Source organism: Paralichthys olivaceus, chromosome 2 (assembly GCF_024713975.1).
Source record: "Paralichthys olivaceus isolate ysfri-2021 chromosome 2, ASM2471397v2, whole genome shotgun sequence".
NCBI lineage: Eukaryota > Metazoa > Chordata > Actinopteri > Pleuronectiformes > Paralichthyidae > Paralichthys > Paralichthys olivaceus.
The window spans coordinates 15,990,590-16,017,868 of record NC_091094.1 but is presented as its reverse complement, the minus strand read 5'-3'; the positions used below and the strand labels follow the sequence as shown (position 1 = coordinate 16,017,868).

Here is a 27,279-nt window from a genome sequence, read left to right as displayed (position 1 = left end):
AACTTTCCAAATGTTGCTGCTGCAATGAATTGTGGGACGGAATTTTGCCTATTGATTTGGTATTTTACTTTTTTTATTTTACTTCCTTCCCCACTGTATATATACTGTATGTACAGTTGTCTCTACCTTGTCTGGGTCCAGCGTGAAGTCTGCGTCTAGCAGTTCCCCGGCATCATCATCAGGCTCACCCTCATAGATCTTGTAGGCAGGGTTTCCAATCTCAACATTCATGGCACCGTTGGTCATCCTCTGGTGCTGGAAGCCCTTTGCCCTACAGAAAATATCAACGGCACAGTCACACATTTGTTTCTTATTTAAACTTATAGGAGCCTTAACAGGGCAAGCAGGGACACAGCCACATTACAGAGGGAGGGACGAGGCATTGCATGGCTCTCACCACCATCCAGGCTGAGGGATCTAAGCAACAGCACAGACACCTACACAAACCCAGCATTCATGTAGCCCAGGACAGACCCAGACACAGTGAGCCTGGTCATGGGACTGTTCATGTACAGACTGCTCACATCACCCCACAACAGATCCTCTACAATGTAAATATCTGCATCTACCTCTGAGTAAATGCTGGACATTTCAAACAGCATTTTCCAATCTGAGCTTGGAAGAATGCTGTTGCACTGTCCCATGTCTCAACTATGAGAGACACTACCACAATACATCCCACAGCACAGTACAGTACAACGTAGCACACAATGAAGGACACCAGTATGAGAGATCTGCAGCACGGACAGATCTATTCAATGCATCTTTATAATAGATCTGCCTCAGAGCTGCTCAGAGGAGGGCAATTCATTTAAAAAAGAGAAACACTGCGGGAGCATGACAAGCTGCAGCTCCCATGAACATCAGTGAGAATGACGCGACATTCACCACAGGACCAAACACTGCACAGCGACCACGACTCATGAGTGAGAGAACGACAGAAAGCATCTGAGAGAGAGAGAGCGTCAGGATGCAAAACTGAATGTTGGCATGGAGGGAAAAGTGTAACCCTGGCAACCGTTACCGCAAGCGTCTGGAACCGGTTTTGCCGGGCCGGCTAGACCTGAGGAGCAGAAGAGATGCCATTACAGAGAGGAGAGGAAAAGTGCAGACTGAGGAAAGGCAAGAGGGAAGTAAAAGAGGGAGGGAAAGAGGGGATGCAAAAGGCCAAAAGAAGTCAGCACGGTCTCCTGATGTGTGTGTTCCTCTGTGACTCACCCTCTCATCCTCCTCCTGTACCAGAACAACGCTCCTCCAGCCAGCAGCACCAGCAGCAACAGGAGCAGCACAGGGATCACTATGGAGGCTGTGCCTACACACACACACACATACACACACACACACACACACACACACACACACACACACACACACACACACACACACACACACACACACACACACACACACACACACACAGCATGAAGAACTGACATAGTAATAGTAAAAACAACCCTGTTGACTGATGTCACTGCAGTGTCCACTTACGTCCGTCTGAGCCTGAGCCACTGTCACTGTGGGCCACAGACTCACAGCGATGCCCTGCCCAGCCTGGTGAACATCTGCAAGAAAGGAAATAGAGAAATATGTGTGAGCGGTTACACTCAGAGTGAAATCAAACACAGATGAACACAGTCTGCTCCTGACCTGCACTCTGGAAGGCGAGTGATGAGGTTTATAGAGCACTGGCCATTCGCACAGTACTCATTAGTATCACATGTGTAGCAGCTGGGCTGGACTCTGCCGTTTGTGCAGCTATCGAAGATGAAAAAAAAATGTGAGCAACAATGAGAAAGACAAGAAAACTTTACATGTGTAGGTCTCATTGTTTGTGTCTGTCGAGTTTTCTTACCGGCAGGCAAACTCCCCTGTTGAAGCAAAACTGTTGCTGGGGATGCACTCGCCGTCACGACAATAGTGACACTTGTCGATTTCACATGTGCTGCCGCTGTACTGGGGCAGACAGCGGCAGAGCTTGGCGCCATTTTCACTTAGTAGACATGTACCTTTGTTCAGGCAGTGGCCTTCACAGCTTCCTGTTCACACACAGACACACACATATAAATATGGAAGTGCTTCCCAACCAGCTTAAAATCTTTAAGCTGTAAGCGTGATCCAATTTTATAATTTTACTAAACAAAACAATACACTTATACTTGTACACAATCAATGAAGCAGTCATTTCTAACTTGACACATAAACAATAATATTTTGAAGTCAACTAAAGCTTTAAGTTGCAACACATGAATATAATTAAGATTAAGGTTGGATTATGATTTTCGTGTGGTATCGCTGAATGGTCAGAGGAAGTATGTAAACATTAAACTCCTCTACAGTCTGGGAACACTCACTGTACTGGCACTGGTCGCCCAAGAAGTCATCAGGACAGCGGCAGGTTGGCTGGTTTCCGGCACTGACGGTGCAGTTGCCTCCATTCTTACAATAATCCTTACATGTGTGCAGGTTACAGTTTGGCCCAGTGAAGCCTGTCGGGCATCGACAAGTAGGAGAACCTGTGGAAGGATGGAAATATAGAGAGAAGGGAAGCAGAGAGAGAACAGAAACAAATTCAGTGAGTTTTGACTCAGACTCACATTGCTTTATTTAGTGACAATGTTATTGTTTACTGCTCCAGTGGAAAAAAACTGCCATAACCAGCTTGCAATGTCCAAATCGTACCTGTAGGGGAAGGTGCGCATGTGCCTCCATTCTTGCAGTAGTCTCTACACTGGTCGATCTCACATTGTTCGCCTCCGTAATTAGGCTGACAGCGACACTTCGGTTGCTTGTGGGCGTTCAGGAAACAGCTGCCACCGTTCATACACTGGACCAAGCAGGGACCACTAGGAGGAGCTGTGGAGTAAGTGGAGAGTTTTTCAGTCATGATTTAAATCTCAGTGTGTGTGTGTTGTTGTATGTGTGAATGTGTTCACTCACAGATAGGAGACAGTGTGGGAGTGGGCAGCTCCACGCATGTGCCATTGTCCAGCGTGCGTCCGTTGGGACAGGTGCAGACGGGTCCACTGGGGCTCAGCAGACACAGCCACTCACATTTCTTCCTGTCGCAGGGGTTTGTAACTGACAAGGACACAGAGAATCACAGTTAGAAATCAGGATAACTAAGCCCCTGCTACAGGTATACCTTTCTCACTGTGTTTGCTTTAGTGTGCGTTGATGTTCAGGGTTTTGTGTTTTGTCTTTTTACTCACTCTCAGGTTGTTTGTAGCGGTGGTACAAAACTATATCTGTAGCATGGTTCATTCCAGTTGTCAGGTTCTCAATGGGACCTTTGCCGAATTTATTCACTCTGAAGACGTAGTTGTTTATGTACGTGACGCCATAGACGTAGTCTTCAAACACATCGATGCTGAAGGGATGACGGAGTTCTGTGTAGGAGACATATAACATTATGTCAGAGTCCCGACTGAGAAAGATTATAATGGATTAATGCACAAACTGTGTGAGCATGTGTCACTCAACTGTTCTTAATGCTGTTTGCAGCCACAACTGCGTCGCTGCCGTTAAACCTCACGCTGCAGATCTGGGAGAGTTTGGCGTCGGCCCAGTACAGACGCTCATTAAAGTAGTCCACTGCCAGACCTGTACAAACAATACAATGTATTAGTATGGATTTAAAAAGAAAATCACACTTCCTACTCCAGTAAGTAACACATGATTTGGGTGAGGAGATATAATATATAACGTTTCCCACAGAATTCATAAAATCCGTGGTGGTAGTCCGCTCTCATGCACAACAGATTCTGAGAAAAGGTACAGAGACTAAAGAAGAGTAAAAGTTCTTGCGCAAGAGAGGGAACTACATTGCATGACAGGTGCTCTGCAGATGAAACTATGAGGTCTGACAACTTTATGGAAGATAACAATATCACAAGCGAGGACGCTGCAAATCTCACTGCACACAGCGACACAATGTAGCAATGGGGCATAACACCAAGAATCGTATATGTTATCATGAGAAGTGCAAAACAATGTTGGTTCATGAATATATACGCGCCAGTCTAGATAATTAATGGGAAGAAACACTGATGTATGAGTGTGTGTGTTTTACCAGTCGGCCACTGGATGTTTTCCTCCACCAGCGTCTCTCTCATGGTTCCGTCCATAGCAGCTGTTTCAATCTTCGGGTGGTTCCCCCAGTCTGCCCAGTACATTTTCCTATTGGACAAAATGTAAGTGCTCCATTCATCACTGTTGCCATCACAATCAAACCTGCATTAGCATTCTTGTGGTTTCTTTTTCTCTCATTGAACTGCAGCCCAACTCACCCTCTCTGGGGGTCGACCACAATGGCATATGGCTCATCGATCATCCCAGAGATGAGGGTTTTGCGGTGGTGTCCTCCACTTATCTGGGCAACTTCAATAACATCTCTTCCAGAGTCAGTCCAGTACAAGTTCCCTGCCACCCAGTCCACGGCAATGCCACGTGGCATCTTGAGATCAGGGATCTACACACAGAGACGTAGAGGCTGATATGAGAATCTCGAAAATTGGTCTCACTTTACCCAACTTGTTTATATTTGACATCATATGCATACAACAGCAAACATACTGTAGGCACTTACCTCCAGGTGGGTGATCCTGGAGTCAGTTTGCCGTCTGTTACGGTTGTTATTAGGGGAGGAGGAGTAAGAAGGCAAATCATAAGAAGAAATACGCCCTGTGTGCCAGTTTGTCCAGTAAATGCGGTTCGTCTTGATGTGCAGGTCCATGGCATCGATGCGCACATTGGCATCGCCCTGGAAGATCTGCTCGTAGCGCCAGTTTGGCATTGAAGGGTCCAGGCTGCGGATCTCATTGTCATCAGCGATGTAGAGCACTTGTCTTGGAGCTGGGGATGCACAGTAATTCATGTCAGGCATGCAGATCGTTGAAGTAGAGCACAGATGTGAAAAATAAAGGCAGGAAAAAAACATTCAGTGCACCGATGTGCATCGTTAAATGAGCTTGGAGAGCTAACAAGTGTTACGTAGGAGTACTAACCATCAGCCTTGCAGGTGTCATTGATTCTGATGAAGTACTTTTGGCAGCTGCACTTGTAAGAACCCTTCGTGTTGTTGCAGATGTGGGAACACACTCCGAACTGCTTGCACTCGTTCTTATCTGCGCAACAACCCAAGGGCACACGATACACATTACACAAAACTGACACCAAAACATAATTATGCAAAAGAATGAAGCTGGGGTGGAAAAAAATTGTACCTTCACATCTGTTCCGTCCTTTGGGCAGGAAGCCAGGTTTGCAGGAGCAGAAAGAGTCTGTGCCGTTCACCACACAGTGAGCTTCATCTCCGTCTCCGCACACTGTTCTGTTACTGCGACAGTCATTCAGCACCGTGCCTGGAGGGGAGGAAACAGGGAGCGTGCACTCAAACTGATTATCCCGCAGACTGAACACTCTCATTAGGACAAATATGATTTGACACACACAAAGCACCTTTCTTGTTGCAGTTGACTTCATCAGAACCGTAGTCCTCGCAGTCGTTGAAGTAGTTGCAGCGCAGGACGGAGCTGATGCATTGTCCATTGGAGCACTGGAACTCATCCTTCTGACACGTTGGTGTCGAGGGAGGCACTGGAGGAGTCACAGAACTAGTTATCACCCTGATTATTATGTGCAAAAATCATCTCAAATGCTATTTTAAAAATGTTGCTACGTTTCTCTATAAACCTTTTTAATTAATTTAACTTTATACAAGAATAACAAAACTCACAGCAGTTAAGTTCATCACTGTCGTCCCCACAGTTGTTGACTCCATCACAGCGTTTTGATATCGGCAGACAGACCCGGTCGTTGTGACAGCGAAACTGCCTTGTGGGTGGACACTGGAATTTAACTAAAGAGAGAAATATGATATAATATAATAAGTGAAGAGAAGAGTCTTGAGTGTGAAATAGTTTTCAGGAATCCACGTGTGAAATCGTAGTTATTCTCACCACACTCCTCTGGGTTCTCATCAGAGTTGTCTCCACAGTCATCCTCGCCATCGCACTTCCAGCCCAGAGGCTTACAAAGGGTGTTGTTGCACTGGAACTCATCCAGGGGGCAGTATCTACCCACTAAATAACGAAGGTGAGAGAGAAGAGGAGATGGGAATGACTGATACATCACATCAGCGTCCATATTTTCTACATTATGTTCCACTAAACACCCAGGAGAAAATAAGTGTGTGTTTATTACCGCCACTGTCACATTTCTCCTCGTCGCTGCCGTCCATGCAGTCAGCATCAGCGTCACAGCGCCAACGGATGGGGATGCAATGGCCGTTTTTGCACTGGAACTGATCACTGTCACACTTCACATCACAGCCATTCTGAAAACAGAGAAGCATTTTCATTCCCATTTTCATGAAAAGACGATTTCTACGATGTGGAATTTTAAAGCAGAAACATAATCAGGAAGGAAACACTTGTCTTTACCTCATCTGAGCCATCAGCACAATCGTGGTCCCCGTCGCACTTCCAGCGCCCGGCAATGCAGCGGCCATTTGTGCAGGCAAACTCACTCTCCGAACATTGACGAGGCACTGAGGGCAGAGAGAAGACAGCTTAGAAGGGCGAGAGGAGATAATTAGGGAAGGGAGTAGGGCAAGGAGCAAGGAGAGGAAAAGAGAAGAGAAAAAGTGGGAATATAGCTGGCTACTAAAAAAACAGGGTTGTTTGTAGCTCGGCACATATGAATAAAATAAATCTGGTTATTCAAATCACAAGGTTGACTCATGGGGAACAGAGGTGGGGACTGTACAACGTTGGTGGCAGTGGTGGGAGGAGAGAAGAAAAGACAAGCCGGGAGCACACAGAGGACTGGGTGAAACCGTGAAAACACCTACCTCTGGCTCACAGCAACAGGCCAGTGTGAAATGCAAAATAGACATGACATGATGTGAGATGTGCAAATGGCCACAGCACTGATCAACCGAAAAGAAAAGAAAGTCTTAACCATGCCTCTAGCTGGTTCATGGCATGAACATACAGACAGTGACAGGCGATATTTACCATCTGAAGTCTGCTTTACACAGGAGCTCATCATAATCTTTGTTTTCACACAGACAGTGAGTGGAAGTCGTGACACGTGCGAGCGAGCGTTCCCTCTGCAACCATTACAAATTAACCTACCACACTTGTCTTCATCCGAGTTGTCACCACAGTCGTTGTCGTAGTCACACTGCCAGCGGCCAGGCACGCAGCGGTTGTTCTTGCAGCGGAACTGGTATGGCTCGCACGTCCGTTCATCTGTGCACCAAACACACATGAACTAGTATTATCCCCCTGCGTTTATATGCCTCAGCCAACCGATGCAGTCTATACATACATTTTTTTCCAAACTCATTTGCAGTACTCCTGACCATTGACTACTAAAATCTAATCAGGTCATCTTTGAGTCCAAGTGACAACTGAGAGGAAAGACAGAATAAATTTCCTAAAGACAGACTTATGATATGTAAGAAGCCAAAAACATGTTTGGCGAGGCCACTGTGACTTTACACCACTCAAATCTAATCAACAGAGTCTAAATGATGATTTGTGTCAAATTTGAAAAGTTTCACAAAGCAAAAAGAGGATTTGTGAGGTCACCGGGACATCGCCTTTTGACCACCAAAATCTTATCAGGTCATCTTTGAATACAAATGAACTTTTGTAGTAAACTTTAAGAAATTCTATCAAGGCAAGTTTTACTTTCACAAGTCAAAATAAGGTGTTTTGTACGGTCACAGTGACCTTTATCTTTGACAAACAAATTCATTAATCAGTTAGTGAGTCCAGGTAAGAAATTCCCTCAAGGCTTGAGATATTGTCATTACAGAATGGGACAGACGAACAACCTGAGAACATAATGCCTCCGGCCACTCTCTGTCGATGGCGTGGAGGCAGAAAATTACAAACGTGTTTGTAGCTCTTTTTTACACTAGATATGATGATGGTCTTTATCTCTTTTTCTTTCTCCCTCTACCTCTCTCCTTACCACACTCTTCCTTGGGTTCATCAGAAGCATCTCCGCAGTCATCCTCTCCGTCACACTTCCAACGCGCCGGGATGCAGCGTCCCGAGTCCTTACAGCGGAACTCATCCACGCCACACGTCATTTGAGCTGCGACAGAGTGGAGTTAATTGATTAGACATGTTAAAAGTAGATCAGACTATGGTGGCTGAAGCTCAGGAGATAAGGTGGGCTGTCCACGAACAAGAAGGTTGACTCGATCCCTAGCTCCATCAGTCTGCATGCTGAATTGTCTTTGGGCAAAACATTGAGCCCTAAATTTTCGGACATAGGACAAGATGGAGAATAGAATACAAGATTACAATCTTAGATAACAAATAGATAATAGTGTTATCAAGAATGCTGTTCAGCTCAGCCTCATAAAAATGATGATAAAGTGGATGTTGATTCGGTTTTCTTATTAAATTACAAACCCCAGTGCAACATTTTCTACATTTAGATTTTATCTGATGTTCACAGCTTCCCATCCATATAATTCATCGGCTTCCATTAGAAGACAGCGATCACGCGGTTCTGCAGAGCTACTTGTTAAGCAGAGGTGTTGTTCGGTTCAGTAATATCAAATTGTGTCTTACTGCAGTTGGCCGGCTCATCAGATCCATCCACACAGTCATTGTCCCTGTCACACACCCACACACGTGGGATACAGCGTTTGGTGATGGCGCACTGGAACTGGTTGGGGGCGCATGTAACTTCAGCTGCACAAGAGATTGACAGATTAGATCACTTACTCAAAAACACTCAATGAGATTTTTTAATACAATAAAACAAGTGGAAAATTTGGTCTAGAAATGAGAGAGGAAAGGTCTTGGCCAAAAATATGGCGGGGTACCAAACCCGGATTAGACATCCTGGGAGCCATGCAAAGCTCAACTGACCCCAGCAGAGGGTGCACAGCCTGGGCCACAGCACCACCAAGCCCGGGTCAGACACCCAGGGAGCCATGCACAGCTCCACTAACAGTGTTCATTTTGGATCTTTTCATAAATGTTTGGACCATAAAAATGTTTTTCATCTTCAGTTTTGGTGGCTCTGTCAATAATTTACTGCTCCTGTGTCTCTATCATTTGCAGGAAAACAACCTGGTCATTGCTGTCAATATTATTTCCATGCTATGCTCAGCAAATGGTGGCCTCCTAAGTTAATATTTATTTTCTTGTCTTACACATTTTTAATAACAAATATGCCACTGAGTAATGTGCCCTGGCCCATAACAGGCTATGAGCTGGTTGTTGTAACTGTAGAGAAAAAGATCATAATCCTTAGACTCTGCCACGACCAGGGCAACATGAGAGGAAGACTTACGACAGTCTTTCTCATCCTCTCCCTCTCCACAGTTGTCCTGTCCATTGCAGCGGAAGATGCCAGGGATGCAGCGACTGGGGTGGGTGCATTTAAACTGGCTGGGCAGGCACACATGGATATCTAGAAGCACAAAAATAATCCATAACAAAGAATATAGGTTATCACAGGTACAAATAAGAAAAAGACTTCAAATCTGTAGCTGATGTAGGCATTGTGTACCGCAGTTGGCCTCATCTGAGTTGTCTTGGCAGTCATTGTCTCCATCACAGATATAAGCTGGGTTGGTGCAGATGCCGGTGCCACACTGGAACTGGCCTGGTCTGCATTTAAACTCAGCTGCAGTGTGGAACAAAAGCTGCAGATTATTCATCAGAGCAAACAAAACATTGCACTATGACACTGAATTTATAGGAAATGACTATCTCACTCACGGCAGTCTGCAGGCTCATCTGAGCGGTCACCACAGTCATCTTCAGTGTCACACTTCCACCAAAATGGAATGCACTTGTCATTTTTGCAAACAAACTGAGGGGACAGAGGAGAGAGTGATTTAGTTTTTCACATTATCAACATGTTAAATGTGAAAAATCATAACCTCCAGAGAGCTCACCTGACTTGCAGTGCAGTTGGACAAGCACTGTTTGCCATCAGCTGCCAGGTAGAAGTTAGTGGGGCAAGCACACTTGAAGCCCCCTCCAGGTGAGAGCAAACACAGGTTACTGCAGCCTCCGTTGTTGAATTGGCACGGGTGGCCAGCCACTGAGGAGCAAAGGACGTGCACACAAGTAGAATTAAAAGCTGATCACATGACATGAGTAAAGATTTACTTGGGGTTATGAGTGTCGGAAGAATTGGTTTTACCTTCAGGCTGGCGGTATGGGTGGAAAATGTGAACGTCCATAGGCCTGTGTAAGGTGCTGATCAGCATAGTCTTGTTGATTCCCAGGGTTTTATGAGCTCGGTTGATGGACTTAGTCTCCCAGTCCGTCCAGTAGATGAACTCCTCAAACAGGGTCATAGCAAAGATGTGGGGAATATCCTGAGTCAAAACTGCAGAGGCACAAAGACAAATGAGCTGCTATTAATGACTGACTAGAGTAATTACTCTATGTGTCTATGTACAGTGTGTGAGTGTGTGTGCGCGCCTGTGTGTGTTACCTGTGTGTCTGTTGGTTCCATCCAGGCTGGCAAATGCTATGTAGTCCTCCCGAGCATCAGCCCAGTAGATGCGGTCGTTAATAAAGTCCAGCGTGAGACCATTGGGCCACGTGATCTTATCCTCCACAATCACAGTCCTGTTGGTGCCATCCATCCCAATCCTCCCTATGTGAGGGCTGTCACCCCAGTCTGACCAGTATAAATACCTGTCAGGGATGTGAGGTGTTGTTTAAATTTACTGGTAAATCAAGAATTCACTGGATGATTATGATGCTTTTCAACTATTTTGTTTGTAAAAGAATGAAAAGCAAAAAAAAAAACCAAATCAGGGTGGCTGATGAGGAAATAGCTAGTTAAACTTTCGAACTTTTCCAAATCTTCAAAAGTTGTATGACTCTTACCCATAGCGTACGTCCACTGCCACAGCACGTGGCTCCCTCAGGCCGCTGTTGACCAGAACTGTCCGGTACGCTCCATTCAGCTTTGACACCTCAATTGTGTCTCGTCCCTTATCACACCAGTACAGGTTTCCTCCCACCCAGTCCACTGCCAGACCGTCTGGGTTGCTGAGCGATGTGCGATGAAGGACCTAACAAATGAGCAAGCAGTATTCCTGATCTGAGCCCAACAATGAAGAATTTAACATTTTTTCCAGAGTTTTTCTGAGGATTAATTAATCTCTTTGAATGTTGGTTTTATATTCAGACGAAAAAGACACTGCTCCCTTATCTTCCAAAGACAAGATGCTGCTACACCAACCTGAACGTCGCTGCCGTTGATGTGCATGCGTCGGATCATGCTGCCCTGGGTGGTCACATCTGTCCAATAAACCATCTGTTGCCGGTAGTCGAAGTCCAGAGCCACAGCATTGTTCAAGCCCTTTCAAAGCACAGGAGCTAAATTAGTCTGGGCCAGCAATAAACCCCTGCAGGAGAGTTTGCAAGATTATGCAGGCACTGTATCTGTGTGTCTCACCTGTTTGATCAGTGTGTAGTTGGATCCATTCAAGTTGAGCTTCCTCAGGTAATAGCGGTTGGCAAAGATCAGGAACGGCTCCTCATCTGCAGGGAGGCAGACATCATGTGTGAGTGGATTTGGCTTAAACACTTGAATGTTATTAATCTGTCAAGTTTCTTACCAGAGGTGGATTTGCATATGGTGGGGTTTGCAGGACTAAGCTGGAAACCCTCCACACACAGACAGTGGAAGCTGCCGTGTGTGTTGATGCATCGCTGCGTGCAGGGATAGGTGGTCGTGCACTCATCTATGTCGACACACGTCTTCCCGTCATCTTTCAGACGGAAGCCTGGGTGGCATCTACACTGTGAGGAGGCAGAGCACAAAGAAGGTAAAGCAACAATACATGGTGTTTATATTCCACGTTCGTGACAGGTGAACTCAAGTCAGAATTTCTCAGCGTTCACTTACCTTGAAGCCTATTTTCAGGTCCTCACAGAGCTGAGAGCAGCCGCTCAGTTTGCTGTTCAGGCACTCATTAATGAAGCAGTTCAGCTCATCAGAGCCATCACCACAGTCGTCCTTATGGTCACAGAGCAACGTCTCATTCACACAGTTTCCATTGTTGCAGGCGTAAGCAGTGTCGTTGCATTTTTTCTCTGTTTAATTAGGGAAACAAATGATGAGAGACAGTCAACCAGTGCAGCGTTTCAGCCTTGTTCAGAGCAGGAGTCCAAATCTGTTTTTCACCATAATCAAAATGTATCTACACTGATCTTTAGAAAGTTTGGGCAAAAGAAAAAACACATGACACGTGATTTTCAAAAGGTGGAACCAAACCACGTATGTAGGGGGATTGAAATGTAATTACGATCACAGCTCTTCAGATGTGTGTCACTCAGGTCTCTCTTTCTGCTCAAACCAGATTTCAAAGTGACACAAAACGTCATCAAATCCAGAGTGATGAAAGCTACACACTTAACTGATGCCTACATCAATAACACAGCACTGCATGCAGATAGTAAGGTGGTGTCTGCATCCACAGCTCTCCAGTTGACAAAAAGATAACAAATGTAATATTCTCTTTAAAGTGCATTAACACATCTATAATACAGGATGTCACTTCTACGTGTTTCTCTCTTATTAGCTGAATCTTTATTTAAACATTATCACGCTCAAAGGCTGCAGATGAAAATGGGACATCTGGCAGCATCTGTCAGTATCAATTGATCTACTGAAGTAACAAGATCTTCTTTTTTAGTAAAAAATGTTAAAGTGCTTCCAGAGCAGCGCTGTGAATTTTACCCGGGCCAGTGCAGTGTGGGTTCTTGGGCGCCTCGTCTGAGCGATCATGGCAGTCGAAGTCTCCATCACACTCCCATGAGCTCTGGATGAGGCAGCGTCCGTTGGCACAGCGGAACTCATTAGGTCCACATGTTGGATACTCTGCAGCGACACACAACAGCAGCAGGGTGAAGGGCAGTCGAGCTTGTCGTTAAAAGCAATAGTGAGTAAGAGAGAGCTTTTTGAAACCCTCCCATCAGAGCTAAGAGGCCACAGGTCCACTCACCACACTCCTGGGACTCATCTGAGCCATCACTGCAGTCGTTGTCATGGTCGCACACAAAGTGCTTCGGTATACACTGTCGGTTCTGGCACATGAACTCGTTGTTGCTGCATGTGTTGTTGAACACTGAGAAATAAATAAATAAGTAGGGTTTATGCTCCAACAGCTGCAGAGGGATTTATGTGTATTTTCATTTATTCTGACCAGATCCTGCCTCTGTCTTCACTCACCACAGCCAGCTTTGACGCTCTCATCAGCTCCATCGGGACAGTCTTTGTCACCGTCACACTTCCAGCGCTGAGGGATGCACATATGTGACCCAGGACACTGGAATGCTTCGGGACTGCAGGTTTTGGTCTCTGTGAAAAGATGATTGAAGTTTATCTTAATTGCTTTTATTGCCCTGAGAAATGTGTGAGTAGTCTGAATACGACCCATCAACCACCACTAGTGTGTCTAGACTGCAGGGAGGTTTCCTAACCTTATATCACATCACTTTCATTTCTGTTTCTGCATGGCAAAACATTTTGTTCATTTTTCAATCGAAGTCTCCCCCAATTGAAATATTTTTTCGATGCTTTAAAATGGCAACTGTATACATAATAACATAATCAGTAGGAGGTGGGTCCAGTCAATTCTGTCCCCCCACTCTCTGCCACGCCTCTCCCAATGCATGCAGGGTAATGACGCTCAGATGAGAACCATTTAGAATCAACAAACAATTAACTTAGTTAAATTTTTTTTATCTATATACAATAGTAATCTATAGCATAGACAAATCATTACAACAGCAAACTTATCATATGACAACTAATTTGAACTGACTATCAAAGGCTAAATTATTTTTCCTTTTTTCCAAATGTTCATTGTGTCAGAATTTACATTAAAGATAAAGTTAATAAACACACAGTCATATTTACTCAGTACTTTAATACACAGTTGTAGGAGGTTGAGTTGGTTGGTCGTGCTGGAGGAGAGAGGTACAATCCCCCATATTAAATCACTGTGGTTTAAAGTTTTTGTTAAAATGTAAAAGTTAAATTCCCTTACACTCCATGTTTTAGTCAATAAGAGCAATGTGAAGTAAGCGCCATTATAGTTATCATGAAATAATTCATTTAATGCAAAAAGACCGAAGCACTAGTAAAGAGAGTATCATATATCAATCAATCAATCAATCAAATGTATTTATATAGCACAGTATCACAACAAACAGTTGTCTCACAAAAGTCCAATACTTGAATCTATTTTGAGAATTTGATGTATGCTCACATATTTCCCACAGAATCTACAGCTGTCATAATACTTTTACTCCTACATGTCCAGGAGTAAATCATTGTACTTTTGGTTGTTAAAGTGTCAAACACTCACTGCACTTGCTGTCCTCGTCACTGCTGTCACCACAGTCATCGGCTCCGTCACACACCCAGCGTTTGGGAATGCAGCGATGGTTCCCACACTCAAACTGGGAGGCCGAGCAAAACTTATCTGGACGGACAGAAAGAATTTAGAAAGTGCAAAACACAAATGGAACAACAAAATAATGGTTGGTTGCATTTCGCATTGTTTAGGCTGTAGTACGGCATCCAAACATACCACAGTGAGCCTCGTCTGCACCATTCTCACAGTCGTTCTCTTTATCACAGGTCCAGCTCATGGGAATACAGCGGCCACTAGGACATGCGAAGTAGGGCGTCGGACAGTTGGTTTTCCCGCTCCCTGGCACAAAGACAGACAAGTGGTATGTTAAAAAAGAAAACATCAGGTGGGTAAGCCAGAAAAACATTTGAATTTCCTCCCATTCCTAAATTGTATGGATCAAATTGTTTTTGTTTCTGATATATTAGGAAGCTCCTGCTCTAACCGACCTTTGAAAAAAAATCTTAAACCTACCTACTATATATCAAAGAGAAAATGTGTGTTTCAGAGGTTGTTAAAATACCTGGACAGTTTCTTTCATCAGAGAGGTCTCCACAGTCATTAGCTCCATCACACTGCCATGAAGAGGCAAAGCAGAGAGTGGTGAACTCGCACTTCTGAAATGTCGCTCCCTTCACTCCCAGACGGAAGTAACTGGAACAGTCCGTGGCAGCTTGACAAACAGAGCAGAACTACTTTAGCACCTGGGAGTGTTGGCTTTTCTTATTATAGGTGTTCTGATTATCACTGAACTTACTGCAGTTCATCTCATCACTGGCGTCCTCACAGTCCACCTTCTGGTTACACTTGCTGGAGTTGGAGATGCAGCCTCCGTCTCTGCACTGGAACTGATCAGCTGAGCACAGTGTGGCTGAGACACACACACAAAACAGAGAGTTTTAAAATGTCAAATGACTGCAGGCTGAAAGAAAATAAATGCTAAATAAATGCAGTACCACAACTATCCAACTACTCCTAGACATATCCATTTGCACATCATTTGTATCTCTATCCGTATAACATACAGATTATATTATTCCATATGTATGCCTCCTAATGTGAAATTTACACACACAAACTGTAATATATATATATATATATATATATATATATTTGTGTCACATAAAGTTTGTTTACTCGAGTACATTTCTTTCTTATTTTGTTTTACTGTATTTTAAGCTTTTTCATGTTCTTAATCTTAGATTAAGATAAAGTTTCTCTTGTCTCTTCTTAATTTATAACATATTTAATTGGAAGACTTCACTCACTGTTACAGAAGAGTTCATCAGAGTTGTCTCCACAGTCATCCTGCCCGTTGCACCAGGAACTGTGGCCCACACAGCGACCGTTCACACAGCGTCTGTAGCCCTTCTTACACACACGGTTGGCTGAGAACCAGACAGAAACAGACACTGACTCAACAAGTGTCAAGGAGAAAACGTTTGAGAACTGTCTGGACAGAGAAGAACGTTCCACTCACCACAATAGGACTGTTTCTCATCAGACTTGTCCTTGCAGTGGGCCATACCATCACAGGTCAGGGTGTAGTTAATGCAGTCTCCGTTTCCACACTCAAACTCATCAATGTTGTTACACGTCGTGTTGAGGGCTGCGAGACAAGGACAGAAAAACACACACACGTTATGCTTTAATGAAGCAGTAAATGAAAGATGAATTTTTTATAACATCTCTTAGTCATCTCTTAATATGAAGAGATTTTCAAGCCAAACTCTAGTTTTTGTGAATCCCTTGCTCGTCGTACCTATGCAGGTGTTGTCTTCCAAACGTTTCCTGTCACCACGGCAACTGCAGTTGACCCTTCCCTCAGAGGTCAGCAGACACAAATCCTGACATCCCCCGTTGTTGACACGGCACAGAGAGAACTCACCTATGCAGACACACACACACACACACACACAGTGAATGAGAATTTCTGACCCCTCCTGACACACCACACACACCCACTCCCCCTACACATGCCTCCACATCGGCAGACAGACACGCCAGCCTGAATGTGGCCATGGCTCTGCTGAATGCTGAATGCATAATTCAATGTGACTCAATCTAAATGGGATTTGCAGCTTTTTACTGCAGGCTTTCAGCTTGTATGGTCACTGTGGGCATTAGAGCGAGAAGGAGTTTACTGAATGAGACAACTTGAGACGGAAGATTGCTGAAGATATGCTGCAGTGATTTGAAAGTGAGCAGACAATAGGAGATATGGGAACGAGATGAGTTGAAGACAAAAGGTGAAGACGTGTGGAGAAAAGTGAAGTGAGCAGCAATTTAGAAGGTGCGTGTGTGTGTGTGGTGGAACAGGGCTGATGTTGGTGCTCAAAAATCTGTAGCCCAAATTACTTTTGTCATCCCATTAACTGCTCTGTTGGGGCAGAAAAACATCTTTGTTCACGTGTTCTGCGCCGTGAGTGTTTGACGTATTTACTTCAGAGACGTCTGACGTATGTATTGAACTTTTTCTGTTGAATCCTTAACACACACACACACACACACACACTCACAGCTGTTGGTGTCGTTGGCCACTGCGACGATGCCCATTGGCTGCTGAGGGATGTCAGCACGCAGCACCTTCATGTCTCCTCCGGTGTATTTGTCAGCGCGGAGCACGGCCCTCCTCACCCAGTCGGTCCAGAAGATGTAGTCACCGTAGACGGCCAGGCCAAACGGATGGACCGGCTCATTCTTCAGCACCACCTGCAGGGGGAAGCACGACCACAGCCGTGACCTCACACGTTTAGGAAATTCCAAGCCTTGCAATAAACTTGAAACGATAAACAAACTGATGGCTGTTATTAGGCAATGCCATTACACTGAAGTACAACTATAACTATTTTCATTAAGCTTCAAGTGTTTACATCACTCACATAGCGCCGACTGCCGTCATACTCGCAGCGCTCTATCTTATCCAGTGTGGCGTCAGAGAAATAAAGTTTCTCAGCTCGGTGGTCGATGGCCAGGCCATTAGGGGTTCGGATGTCGTTGCCAATGATCACAAGGACATTGGAACCAGTCAGGGTGGCACGCATGATACTAGGAGACTGCTCGTTCCAGTTGGTCCAGAACATAAGGCTGCAAGAGAGAGAAAGAATCAGGGATGTGAATAGATTTAAAGTTCTGACATTATATTGCAGCATTATTACCTCCGCCAAAGAGGTTATGTTTTAACTGAATTAGTTCTGACCTCTGACACTCGTCTAGGACGAACGCTCTGGGATGGTCATCTCCTGACATTGTGACCACCGTGTGCCGGTCAACGGCCCCCCAGCGGCTCTGATCCACAGTGTGGCGCGTGATGGTGGATGTTGTGTAGCTGGTCCAGTACAGCATATCCCAGCCCCTGTGGTACGCCAAGCCCTCCACCGAGCCCACGTCTGAAGAGAGGAATGGAGATAAGAGGGGGAAGAAACATAGTTATATACAGAGAACAGGGAGAAAGGAAAAAAAAACAGTGAGAGGTTAAACTAGAATGAGGGAGAAGACAGAGGAGGGAAGGAGGAAAACGTCAACTCCAGTGCTGCGTTCCGAGGCCAAGTGTGGACTGTGTCTGGCAGCAGCTCAGTGGTGGAACACAGTTCAGTGTATGTATATTACGTGGTATGTATGACCAGGAACATTGTGTGATTTAAGGCTTTTATCCAACAAATATCTCACTACAAAGGTCACGATAACAGCTGCGGGCCTGCGTGTTCCTCTCCATGGCACTACCTCATCAACAGATGAGAAGTAAAAAGTCATTTCTCGGCTCCGCGGCCATGAAATGAGTAAGACGTTTGCACTGTGCAACAGAGGCCAGATGACAGACAGGAGGCAGCTAAGATGGACGAACAAAGCGTTCTGTGGCAGCAGAAAAACTGTTGAGAAACATCACACACACACACACACACACACACACACACACACACACACTCACACACACACACACACACACACACACTTAAATGTGCGTTGGGAAGAATTGATTTAAATACAGAACACTTAAATATGAGATAACTGGTCGTGGTTTCCTTCTCATTATTGTGTCTGCAGAGGAACAGTGAGGGTCTAATGATTACAGCCTTTTTTTCCAGGGCCGGAGAGGACCTCACTCTTATTACAGCTCGGCACACAGGATCAGAGAGATTCACCTGCAGTCTGTGTTCATATAGCACTTCTCTAGTCTTTTTTGCCATTCACACATTCATACAGTGCATCCATGGGCAGCACTTTTTCTATGAGATTCAATATCTTGCCCAAGAACAATGGGGAAGATTGAACCGCCACACAACGACACCAGTGGCCATGAATCAACATTTGTCTGCTCCATGCTACAGTAGTCTGAATGAAACAAAGCAACTGGGAATGTCGAGCAGAGGCAGCAGCTCCCCTTTGCCTCTCGCAATTATAAATCAACGTCAGTCAAAATCGATACAGATCAACGTGAAATCCATTCACCTCCATTTCCTCTTTTTTGCCAGAGCTGTTAATGAATTGTAAATCTTTGGCCTGCAGCGGAGCTTGACTCAAATTCCTGATTTTCACTTGTTTATCTTGTTGACTTAAGCCAATCTGGGGTTGTTACATTTGTGTTTGCAATGATACAGCTGAGCTGGATTTACAGCGGCCGAGCTGAACTAGTTTCGCTGACACAGATAGTCTTTTATTGCAGTTATCTAAAGTAGGTGATATGCAGTTTAGTGTTTTCTGGTGGTCAATAATTACCCTGATTTCTGAAGGCAAACACTCCTTCACTGTGTCTCTATGTGTTTATTTTATATCTACGTGTGTGTGCAGGGACAGCACTACCAGAAAATAAAGATCCTCTCAAAAAATGAACACAAACAATGGACCATGGGAAAAATACTGTGTATGGCCTTGTTAGACCCTCCCACAAAAAGTAGGCCGGCCCACCTCTCTCCAGCTCGGTGATAATCAGTCCAGAGTTCACCTGCAGTTTACTCCGATTCCTCCCAGGTTTCTGTTGAGCTATTTCCGTCTCTTTCTCTCCTCTGAAACCGTTGTGTTTTCTGATGAGACCTTCCTTGGGAGGCAGGAGAAAGACTGATTGCGGATTGCCGAGCCTGATTGAGGTTTCATGCGGGGATGACAGAAAATCACACAATCTGCAGAATTTAGCCGTCAACACTTGGACACTCTTTACAAGAGTCTGAGGGAGAGTGATGAGACCAGCTGAGAAATCAGTGGTGCCTTGACTTCAGTGGAGTCGCAGGGGACTGCTGCTATTTTGCTCCCTCTTTCGCCCCCAGCCAATCAGAGGTGGAGCTGATTGCGAGGACTGTGGCTTTCTTCACATACAACACATGGGAAGCAGCTTTAACACAACTATATGAGAGAGGTCATTTTCTGGATGTGTTTTAAAGAACAGTTTCTAGGAGGTAATGTCCATTTAACACTCACTAAGTAGGAACATGAATGTATGTAATGTGTTTAACCATCATCTTTAGTCCTTATTTATTCACTTTAATCAAAATAAATGGAAATCTGTGTGGTGTTATTTCTGATTGCACCCTAGGTATGAGTAATCATTCCCACATGTGTTATCAGTAGCTTTATGACCATATTGACCTAACCAGAAGCCAACAGTGTTCTAACAGTGGCAGTAAACTCCAGACAAGATGCAGCCATGGAACTCTACAGGTTCAGGGGATCTGCAGGGGAACAGCAGTGACACCGGGCTTGGCAACGTTGAGCAGGTCCTGGTTCCAGTATTAGACGCAATGATTCTGGTGCTAGGGGTCGGGGGCCACTCTATGGTGATGGTGATCCTGTGTGGGAGGCGCAGGAGAGGAGTGGGACATGTTGGACCTTCTCCTCGCAGCTCCCTGACAGTCACAGGGACAGACACCCTCCTGGTGGCTCTGAGCTCTGCCGACCTGCTTTTGCTCTCCATGCTCCCCTTCCACACCATTGCCATAGCCATGCAGCGATGGCCATTTGGAAACTTAATATGTCGCCTAGTGAGTTTCCTGGGATCGGCCTGCTCCTCGGCAAGCGCCTTCACGCTGGCCACGCTGGCCACGTCGCGTTACCTGACTGTGGTGCACCCTGCGAGAGCTTATTCTCTCCTCTCCCCACGCCGGGTGTCATTAGCTGCTGTGCTCCTCTGGGTGCCGGCCTGCAGCCTGGCTGTCCCTCAACTGGTTTTTCACTCTGTGGGAACTCCAAAACGAACCCCAGATGGACTTGCTTGCTTTTCTTTCCTGTCCCACCGAGACCAGATGATCTATGGGTTGCTTCACTTTTTCATGGCGTTCTTGCTTCCACTCATCACGATCGCAGTGGCGTACGGCAGCATCTACATGTTCCTGTGGAGGAGTCGGAACGCTGGGAGGGCCCCGCAAGTGGAGCGCTACCAGAGCAAAGTGACGCAGACGTCGGCCATGCTGGTGCTGGCCTTTACTGTGTGCTGGCTGCCATCCTACGGCCTGATGCTGGACCTGCTGGTGGACAAACGCTCAGATGCCACTGGCGCCTCACCACGTTATGGCTCTTTCAGTGTGTTTGCACGCCTCATGGCGACTTCCTCGACAGTGATGAACCCCATCCTGTACGTGCTCATGTCCGAAAAGTTCAGACAAGACCTGCTGAGGCTTTTCAAGAGGGGGGGACAAAGAGCTAGTGGGGCTGTGGCCACGACCCCTGCCTGAAAAACTTGATAGAAGGGGAGTGGCAGAAATACTCATATCAACAAAATGATGATCAGCATTTGGAACAATACCTCTAAAAACTCTCACAGAAAGCCTGAACATCATGTACAAGATCAAACCAATTGTTTTGGGAGGTGCTGCTCTACAGGGACAGCAGCACAAACAATGTTGAATCATACATTCCTTGTAAAACAAACTCAAGTAAAGGAACTCTGGTCAAACATTAATGGTGCAGCTGTGTCTGGTTGTGTTGATACAAGGTGAATACAGCTCTGTGTGTCTCTGGGCTTGTTTATGTTTGTATACACTCTGTTCTCAAAACACAGATTGAAAAAATAAAGTTCTTTTTATGTAAACATTGGCTACAACTTCAGAATAAAAGTGTTTTCGATTCTTTGTTACTCACAAAACAGTGAAATTACCAGAAATGATAATAATGAAAGGGGGGAAGGAAGAGTGTGTCTGGTTAAAGAATGAGAGGAGGCAAAAAAAGGTTTACACAAACTTAAGATGTGGTAAAACTCACTCTCGACTACAGTCTTGCGGTCAGATCCATCATCGCTGATCTGCTGGATGTTGCCAAAGTGGATGTCACTGAAGAAGACGCGGTTAGCTCCCTTCCCTCCACCTCCTCTGTAGTCGAAAGTGAGTGCAATGACGTTCTTCATGTGCTCGGGGTCCTCAAAAGGTTTAATGGGTGCGTTCAGGTTGTTTTCATCTGACAGGTGGACGCTCTTTAGTATGGTGCGCTCTGAGTAAAGCAGGTAGCCATCGTAGTCTCTGCAGCTGAGGCCATCCTCAGCCAGCATGCCATGGGCGCATGCGCATGTGCGCTGCCCATTGCCGCGGAAAAGACAGAGCTGCTGGCAGCCTCCATTTTTGTCTTTGCACACATTAGTTCCTGTAAACACATGACATTATTATAAACTACAGTTTTCAAATTCTTTTTTAAGTGAAAATGAAAACACAAATCCCTTTAATATTCAAAATAACTTACCATATATATAATATATATATTCTCTGTGTTTTAATTTATTGTAATTTTTTCTTTTCAATTTCATTGCCCATTGTATTGTATTCTATACTTCACATGCTTGTCTACCTCATTCTGACATATTTGTGCTGTAACAAGTTCCCCAATGTGGTATAAAGTTTGTCCTGTCCACAGTAAACCACAGTGTTTACCTTGTTGTCTGGCCCTGTTGAAAACCTTGATGTCTTTTAGCTGTACCCCAATACCAGTCCTCAGAGATACAGACTCTGTGGCATTGTCCTTGTTGCCTCTCTTTATGGAGCCATTAGCATGTGTCCTTCAAAGCACACAGACAAACAGCATTAAACAGTGGCTGATGCTTGCAAATAGTACAGATGAATAATATAAATATTACAAATGATATCAGACGAATATCAATAAGTGAGGACCATTACGAGAGACTTGTGGGGGGTATACATGTATCTGACCTGTCACTCCAGTAAATGTAGCTCTCAAACACCGACACAGAGAACATGTCCATGTTGTTGTTGGCCAGCACCACTTCCCTGTTTTCTCCTGTTTCAAGGTTGATTCGCTCAATCTTGTCGGTCCTGGCATCGCACCAGTACAGCAGACTCTCCTACGTGCACACACACACACACAGTAATGTTGCGATGTAAAGTTCACTCTCTGCATTTTAAAGCAGTGATAAAGAAGCTAAAACGATCTGCAATGCTTTACCTTGTAGTCGATGGAGATACCGTTGGGCCAGCTGATACTGGCATTGACCAGAACGGCCCTCTGAGAACCATCCAGACGAGACCGCTCGATACGTGGATACTGACCCCACTCTGTCCAGAACAGGTAGCTGCAAACATAAACACGGCGATCATGAATCGATAAGGAGAGAAACTGCTGGAGCAGGAGCTAACGACAGCTAGGATGGTAATTGGAGCTACAGCTGATGCCTCTCACCCTTTCTCTGGGTGGACGGTGATGGCACGAGGCTTGTCGAGGCCCTGGGAGATCACCACGTAGCGGAAGGAGCCGTTCAATCTGGCAACCTCGATCACATCAAACCCTTGGTCCGTCCAGTAGATGTTTCCTGTGAAGGAGGAAGCAATGATGCTCGGGCTGATGAGCAGATTCGCTGATGCAGAAATGAACCTTGTCTGATCTTGTTTTTTCTCCTCTCTTAGTGCTATAGGTTCAGCTTGCTTTCAAGTGATCTCAATTTTCCTCTTCTAGTGCATTATAAAAGACTGTCTTTACTGCGTGTCTCACCTGCTATCCAGTCAACAGCGATGCCTTCTACTCTGCCAATGCCATTAGTTACCACATCCTCTCTCCAGGTCTGGTCTCTCTTGGCCCTGCTGATGGTGCTCAGGCCCATATCCACCCAGTAGATAGTGTCATTATCTGGAAAAAACGATAACAATATAATATCACACATTAAAGAGATATGTACCTTCATGCATGAGAATTTATTTTGTATCTAATGTAGCAGGTTGGAAAGAGTCTTACCAGCATGGAAATCTATGCCGACAGCTAAGGAAGTGCCTGACACCGGTACGAGGGCATCGGACTTGTCAGATGGGTCCAGAGGAATACCACGTATGCCCTCATGCACAGAGTACAACAAGAAAGATCCAACTCCTGCCCCAAATAAACAATCCCCCCCCAGGTTTTAGACTTCCTAAAGTTTGTTCTGCATCACACATTTATCTTTTTCATCAGTTTCTTCAACCCAAAACAGGCTCAATTAAGAATACAGTATGTATATGAGTGTGCCGTACCCTCACAAGACTGCTGTCCCCTGCGCAGGCTGTATCCTGCTGTGCACATGCAGGCTCTGGTGGTCAGGGAGGTGGGGAGACACAGCTGGGAACAGTCTCCATTGTTAATACTGCAAAGATTAGTGCCTGGGAACATAAAAGCACAAACCAAATCATAGAGGAGTTGCATAAACAGATATATTTAGCACAGATACCATGCAACAAGCAAAACAGACTTTTAATAAGACAGGGTCATTTTTTCCTGCAGTAATTTAACCAAAATAAAAGTTCTTTAAGCTCAGAAAAGGCGGGCACATGTTCCAGCACCTTTCTGCACAGTTTCATTGTAGATTTTCATGTGCATCATGGGGGATGTGCTGTTCCTCAGGATTTTCCAGTTTCCACCATCATTCTTGTCACAGGTTCCTATCTGGTCTGTTCCTTGATCCGCCCACCACAACTTCTCTCCTGGGGGACACAACACACGATTGGATGATCAACACTTCAGTGGAACCTGATGTCACTCTAGAGGGACACTCAGAAGCCGCACCAAATTGCACACACTCATAATGATCAGTCCACTAAAACTGCCAGATTTATTCCCTAGAAAATTGGTGAAAAGGGCACTTGGAGAGCTCATGAGGTGACTCGAAGAAAACATTACCTTGGAGCAACATTTAAAGACAGAAATATAAATCTGCAACATGGTTAAGTTATTATTATTCATGGCTGAACTCTCTGCCTTCATCAGGAGCTGAAATTAACATTTTCTGGAGACGTACCCATGATGGCCAGAGCGGTGGCCTTGGTCAGCTTCCCCTTGACACCGTCCAGCACCTCCAGTCCTGAGCCATCCAGTTTGCAGCGGTTGATGGTGCTGTTTCCTGAGCTGATCCAGTAAAGCTGCTCCGTGTCGAAGTCGATGGAGAGACCTGGGGAAACACAATACAGCTCTCATGTGTAATGATGGGCCCTGTCACTAGGGAGCGCTGTGTCTAACGCTGTCACACAGGAAAAGCGCAGCTCGTCACTCACCGACAGGGCCCTTCTGATTGGTGAAGAGGACGCTCCGGTTGCCGCCGTCTGTGTTGGCCATGCTGATGTTGTCTCCATCTGTCCAGTAGAGTTTCCTGGGGGAGGCAGACACAGAGAATCAGCAAAAATCACAGTAGACATAAGAGAGAGAGAACTCTTGATTTATTTTCAGCACTTCACATTCTGCCTCAGCGACTGAGCATAATCGATAATGCCACCTGATAACACTCACAAACCCCTTAGCACAAAACTAATTTCTCAAAGTTTGGTAATATTGGAGTGTCTTTTTTTAATGATCTGAGGAAATCAATTTGTTGCCTAAACTTTCTTTATCATAACTTTTATAGTCAAGATTTGACATGTGTGTTTTCTCTCTTGAAAAATAAGTCTATGTAATGAAGTTAAATAATTACTCATGATAGTAAAATAAAAAAAAACACTGAAAATCAAGCACAACTATTTATTGTGATCTCAATGTTTTCAAATTGTGCAATACATCGATCAGCCACAGCATTAATCCATCTTTATCAGTTTAAGGCTGAAAACCTCATTCAGCGCGCGTGTGTGTGCATGCGGGCGTGTGTTTGCGTGTGTTCAATTGAGGCGCTAAAAAATGTTGTCTCTGACTCATCGTCCCATTGCTGACTCCCTCACTCTCCCACACCATAAACACTCTCATATAAACACCTTCCTTTTGCCTTCAAGTTCTTTGCTCCTAAAACTGGTCAAAGTCCACACACACACACACACACACACACACACACACACACGTAAAAAAAGGACAATATGACTGAGTGTCTTAAGAAAATGTGCAGTCTATGTTTAAAGGGTATCTATCCTCTGGCCCCTTCACCCACTTCCTGTTGAATATCACCACATCCACCACGCCCTACATTTGTTTGTTAACATGCCTTTAAATAAAGTTTTTGAATCATTAAACTCCCACACTGTCGTATTTTAGTGCATGCACACTCACAGTTGCACACACACAAGCTAAAGTTTGAGTTTCTCTCTCCTCGACTGCCTCTGCCCCCACCCACTCGTGAGCATATTCTGGGCAATGTGTATGTATGTGTGTGTGTGTGTGTGTGTGTGTGTGTGTGTGTGTGTGTGTGTGTGTGTGTGTGTGTGTGTGTGTGTGTGTGTGTGTGTTTGTGCATGTGTGTGTGCCAGAAAGGCAGGACAGCCCAAGCGTATGGATCTAGCATCTGCTTCTCATTTTCCCCCATGCCAACAACGCTCAGATCAGAAACATTCCTTTGCGTAAATCGGCTAAGTCTTTTACAGAGAGGAAGGAATACACAGAAAAAACACAAGACAGCAAAAACATTTCTTAAGAAAATATCCTTCCTTCATCCACCTCAAATACTCAAAGCAAGCGTAGTCTCACAGGACAACACAGAAATCTATAAATAAAGATACAGATGGTGTGCGTCTCGAGTAAGAGGGGAGAAGGGCTGAGGCCAGGTCGGAGAGCTGAAGGGGCTGAGGTTTCAAGAGGGAGGACAGAAAAGAAAAAATGGACATTTGTTGAACAAGGCAGGAGGGGACAGGATGGAAGGTACACATTAAAGCAGAAATAGCGACAGAACGTGACATCAGCTCTAAATAATTCATAGGTTCTAGCCGAGCACAGGAGCTGTCTTTAAAATTAGAAATGGAGCAAAAGGGAGGAAGAGAGAGACTCTGGAGAAAGATGAAGCAGGGGGAGGAAAAATTAGAAGGACTTCCTTGAGAGAAGAACAGTCAGAGGTCAGAGACCATTTATACCAAACGCCTCTGCCTGTCGTCGCTGACTGCAAACAGAGGGGGGGCTGACAGCCAGACACTGCCTCAGTGTGTACGACTGTGTGTGTGTGTGTGTGTGTGTGTGTGTGTGTGTGTGCGCACACTTAGGTTAAAGGTGAAATCAGGAGGGTGTCTGAGAGCAACAACATCATTTTGACTGAGTGTCACAGCTTAATGGAGTGTGTGTGAGTGTGTGTGTGCTCATTTTTGTTACCTCTTAGGGCCTTTTCAAGTCTAAACACAGGACCAGTAGACCTCATAGGGACCAAATGTTGGTCCTAATGAGTCAAAACTTCATTTCTGGGCTCCTGGTTAAGGTAAGTGGTGGAATTGTGGTTAGGTAAAGGTTAGACATGAATTGCTCATGGTTAAGTTAAGAGTTTGCCTCAGGTAAACTCATACTTTCTGCCTTTGCCAGTCCTCTGGGATCTGTTACAGATCTCTTGACGTAAATGTCGTTATCCAACAATGTCCACAAGGACTGACCTATATGTGGACATCTGTGTGAAGCTCAACATTTGTAACCATGCTGACTGTATGTGTTGACTACACAAGCTCCTTGTACAATACACTCAATTTCTGGGATGGAATGTGGGATTGGGTACATGTGTGGAACACCAG

General features: G+C 45.0%; 2 protein-coding genes across 3 annotated transcripts in view; one reads left to right on the top strand and one right to left on the bottom strand.

The window, feature by feature from the left end:
* LOC109645270 (low-density lipoprotein receptor-related protein 1-like) overlaps window positions 1-27,279 on the bottom strand; it is a 99,432-nt gene that overhangs the window by 2,520 nt on the left and 69,633 nt on the right. Inside the window, exons 31-89 of one of the 2 annotated variants that reach the window (XM_069538933.1) lie at window positions 24,871-24,965; window positions 24,618-24,767; window positions 24,163-24,303; window positions 23,857-23,982; window positions 23,585-23,716; window positions 23,345-23,479; window positions 23,036-23,165; window positions 22,802-22,928; window positions 22,549-22,700; window positions 22,273-22,397; window positions 21,614-21,988; window positions 17,625-17,814; window positions 17,308-17,512; window positions 16,945-17,137; window positions 16,188-16,313; window positions 15,906-16,034; window positions 15,694-15,813; window positions 15,183-15,296; window positions 14,949-15,098; window positions 14,603-14,725; window positions 14,378-14,494; window positions 13,237-13,365; window positions 13,010-13,132; window positions 12,745-12,885; window positions 11,911-12,098; window positions 11,621-11,804; window positions 11,458-11,543; window positions 11,242-11,361; window positions 10,884-11,071; window positions 10,483-10,688; window positions 10,186-10,374; window positions 9,935-10,083; window positions 9,756-9,849; window positions 9,544-9,660; window positions 9,325-9,444; window positions 8,595-8,717; window positions 7,984-8,109; window positions 7,137-7,253; window positions 6,441-6,547; window positions 6,202-6,334; window positions 5,958-6,080; window positions 5,735-5,857; window positions 5,458-5,595; window positions 5,223-5,360; window positions 5,004-5,123; window positions 4,586-4,851; window positions 4,287-4,468; window positions 4,070-4,176; window positions 3,481-3,600; window positions 3,210-3,386; window positions 2,938-3,078; window positions 2,680-2,853; window positions 2,352-2,513; window positions 1,853-2,036; window positions 1,648-1,755; window positions 1,489-1,562; window positions 1,219-1,312; window positions 1,025-1,063; window positions 127-271 (exon numbers count right to left, since the gene is read on the bottom strand). In XM_069538933.1, coding sequence (XP_069395034.1) covers window positions 127-271; window positions 1,025-1,063; window positions 1,219-1,312; window positions 1,489-1,562; window positions 1,648-1,755; window positions 1,853-2,036; window positions 2,352-2,513; window positions 2,680-2,853; window positions 2,938-3,078; window positions 3,210-3,386; window positions 3,481-3,600; window positions 4,070-4,176; window positions 4,287-4,468; window positions 4,586-4,851; window positions 5,004-5,123; window positions 5,223-5,360; window positions 5,458-5,595; window positions 5,735-5,857; window positions 5,958-6,080; window positions 6,202-6,334; window positions 6,441-6,547; window positions 7,137-7,253; window positions 7,984-8,109; window positions 8,595-8,717; window positions 9,325-9,444; window positions 9,544-9,660; window positions 9,756-9,849; window positions 9,935-10,083; window positions 10,186-10,374; window positions 10,483-10,688; window positions 10,884-11,071; window positions 11,242-11,361; window positions 11,458-11,543; window positions 11,621-11,804; window positions 11,911-12,098; window positions 12,745-12,885; window positions 13,010-13,132; window positions 13,237-13,365; window positions 14,378-14,494; window positions 14,603-14,725; window positions 14,949-15,098; window positions 15,183-15,296; window positions 15,694-15,813; window positions 15,906-16,034; window positions 16,188-16,313; window positions 16,945-17,137; window positions 17,308-17,512; window positions 17,625-17,814; window positions 21,614-21,988; window positions 22,273-22,397; window positions 22,549-22,700; window positions 22,802-22,928; window positions 23,036-23,165; window positions 23,345-23,479; window positions 23,585-23,716; window positions 23,857-23,982; window positions 24,163-24,303; window positions 24,618-24,767; window positions 24,871-24,965 — 8,410 coding nt within the window. The remainder of the gene's footprint in view (window positions 1-126; window positions 272-1,024; window positions 1,064-1,218; window positions 1,313-1,488; window positions 1,563-1,647; window positions 1,756-1,852; window positions 2,037-2,351; window positions 2,514-2,679; window positions 2,854-2,937; window positions 3,079-3,209; window positions 3,387-3,480; window positions 3,601-4,069; window positions 4,177-4,286; window positions 4,469-4,585; window positions 4,852-5,003; window positions 5,124-5,222; window positions 5,361-5,457; window positions 5,596-5,734; window positions 5,858-5,957; window positions 6,081-6,201; window positions 6,335-6,440; window positions 6,548-7,136; window positions 7,254-7,983; window positions 8,110-8,594; window positions 8,718-9,324; window positions 9,445-9,543; window positions 9,661-9,755; window positions 9,850-9,934; window positions 10,084-10,185; window positions 10,375-10,482; window positions 10,689-10,883; window positions 11,072-11,241; window positions 11,362-11,457; window positions 11,544-11,620; window positions 11,805-11,910; window positions 12,099-12,744; window positions 12,886-13,009; window positions 13,133-13,236; window positions 13,366-14,377; window positions 14,495-14,602; window positions 14,726-14,948; window positions 15,099-15,182; window positions 15,297-15,693; window positions 15,814-15,905; window positions 16,035-16,187; window positions 16,314-16,944; window positions 17,138-17,307; window positions 17,513-17,624; window positions 17,815-21,613; window positions 21,989-22,272; window positions 22,398-22,548; window positions 22,701-22,801; window positions 22,929-23,035; window positions 23,166-23,344; window positions 23,480-23,584; window positions 23,717-23,856; window positions 23,983-24,162; window positions 24,304-24,617; window positions 24,768-24,870; window positions 24,966-27,279) is intronic. The other variant, XM_069538935.1, reaches the window with a different exon arrangement.
* LOC109647341 (galanin receptor type 2-like) lies at window positions 18,709-21,606 on the top strand. Its single transcript, XM_020113129.2, has one exon. The coding sequence runs from the start codon at window positions 20,056-20,058 to the stop codon at window positions 21,085-21,087; it is 1,032 nt and encodes a 343-aa protein (XP_019968688.1). The 5' UTR covers window positions 18,709-20,055; the 3' UTR covers window positions 21,088-21,606.

Bases quoted from the DNA above. Each gene is read 5' to 3' on its own strand.
- LOC109647341 (XM_020113129.2), top strand. From the start codon at position 20,056: ATGCAGCCATGGAACTCTACAGGTTCAGGGGATCTGCAGGGGAACAGC.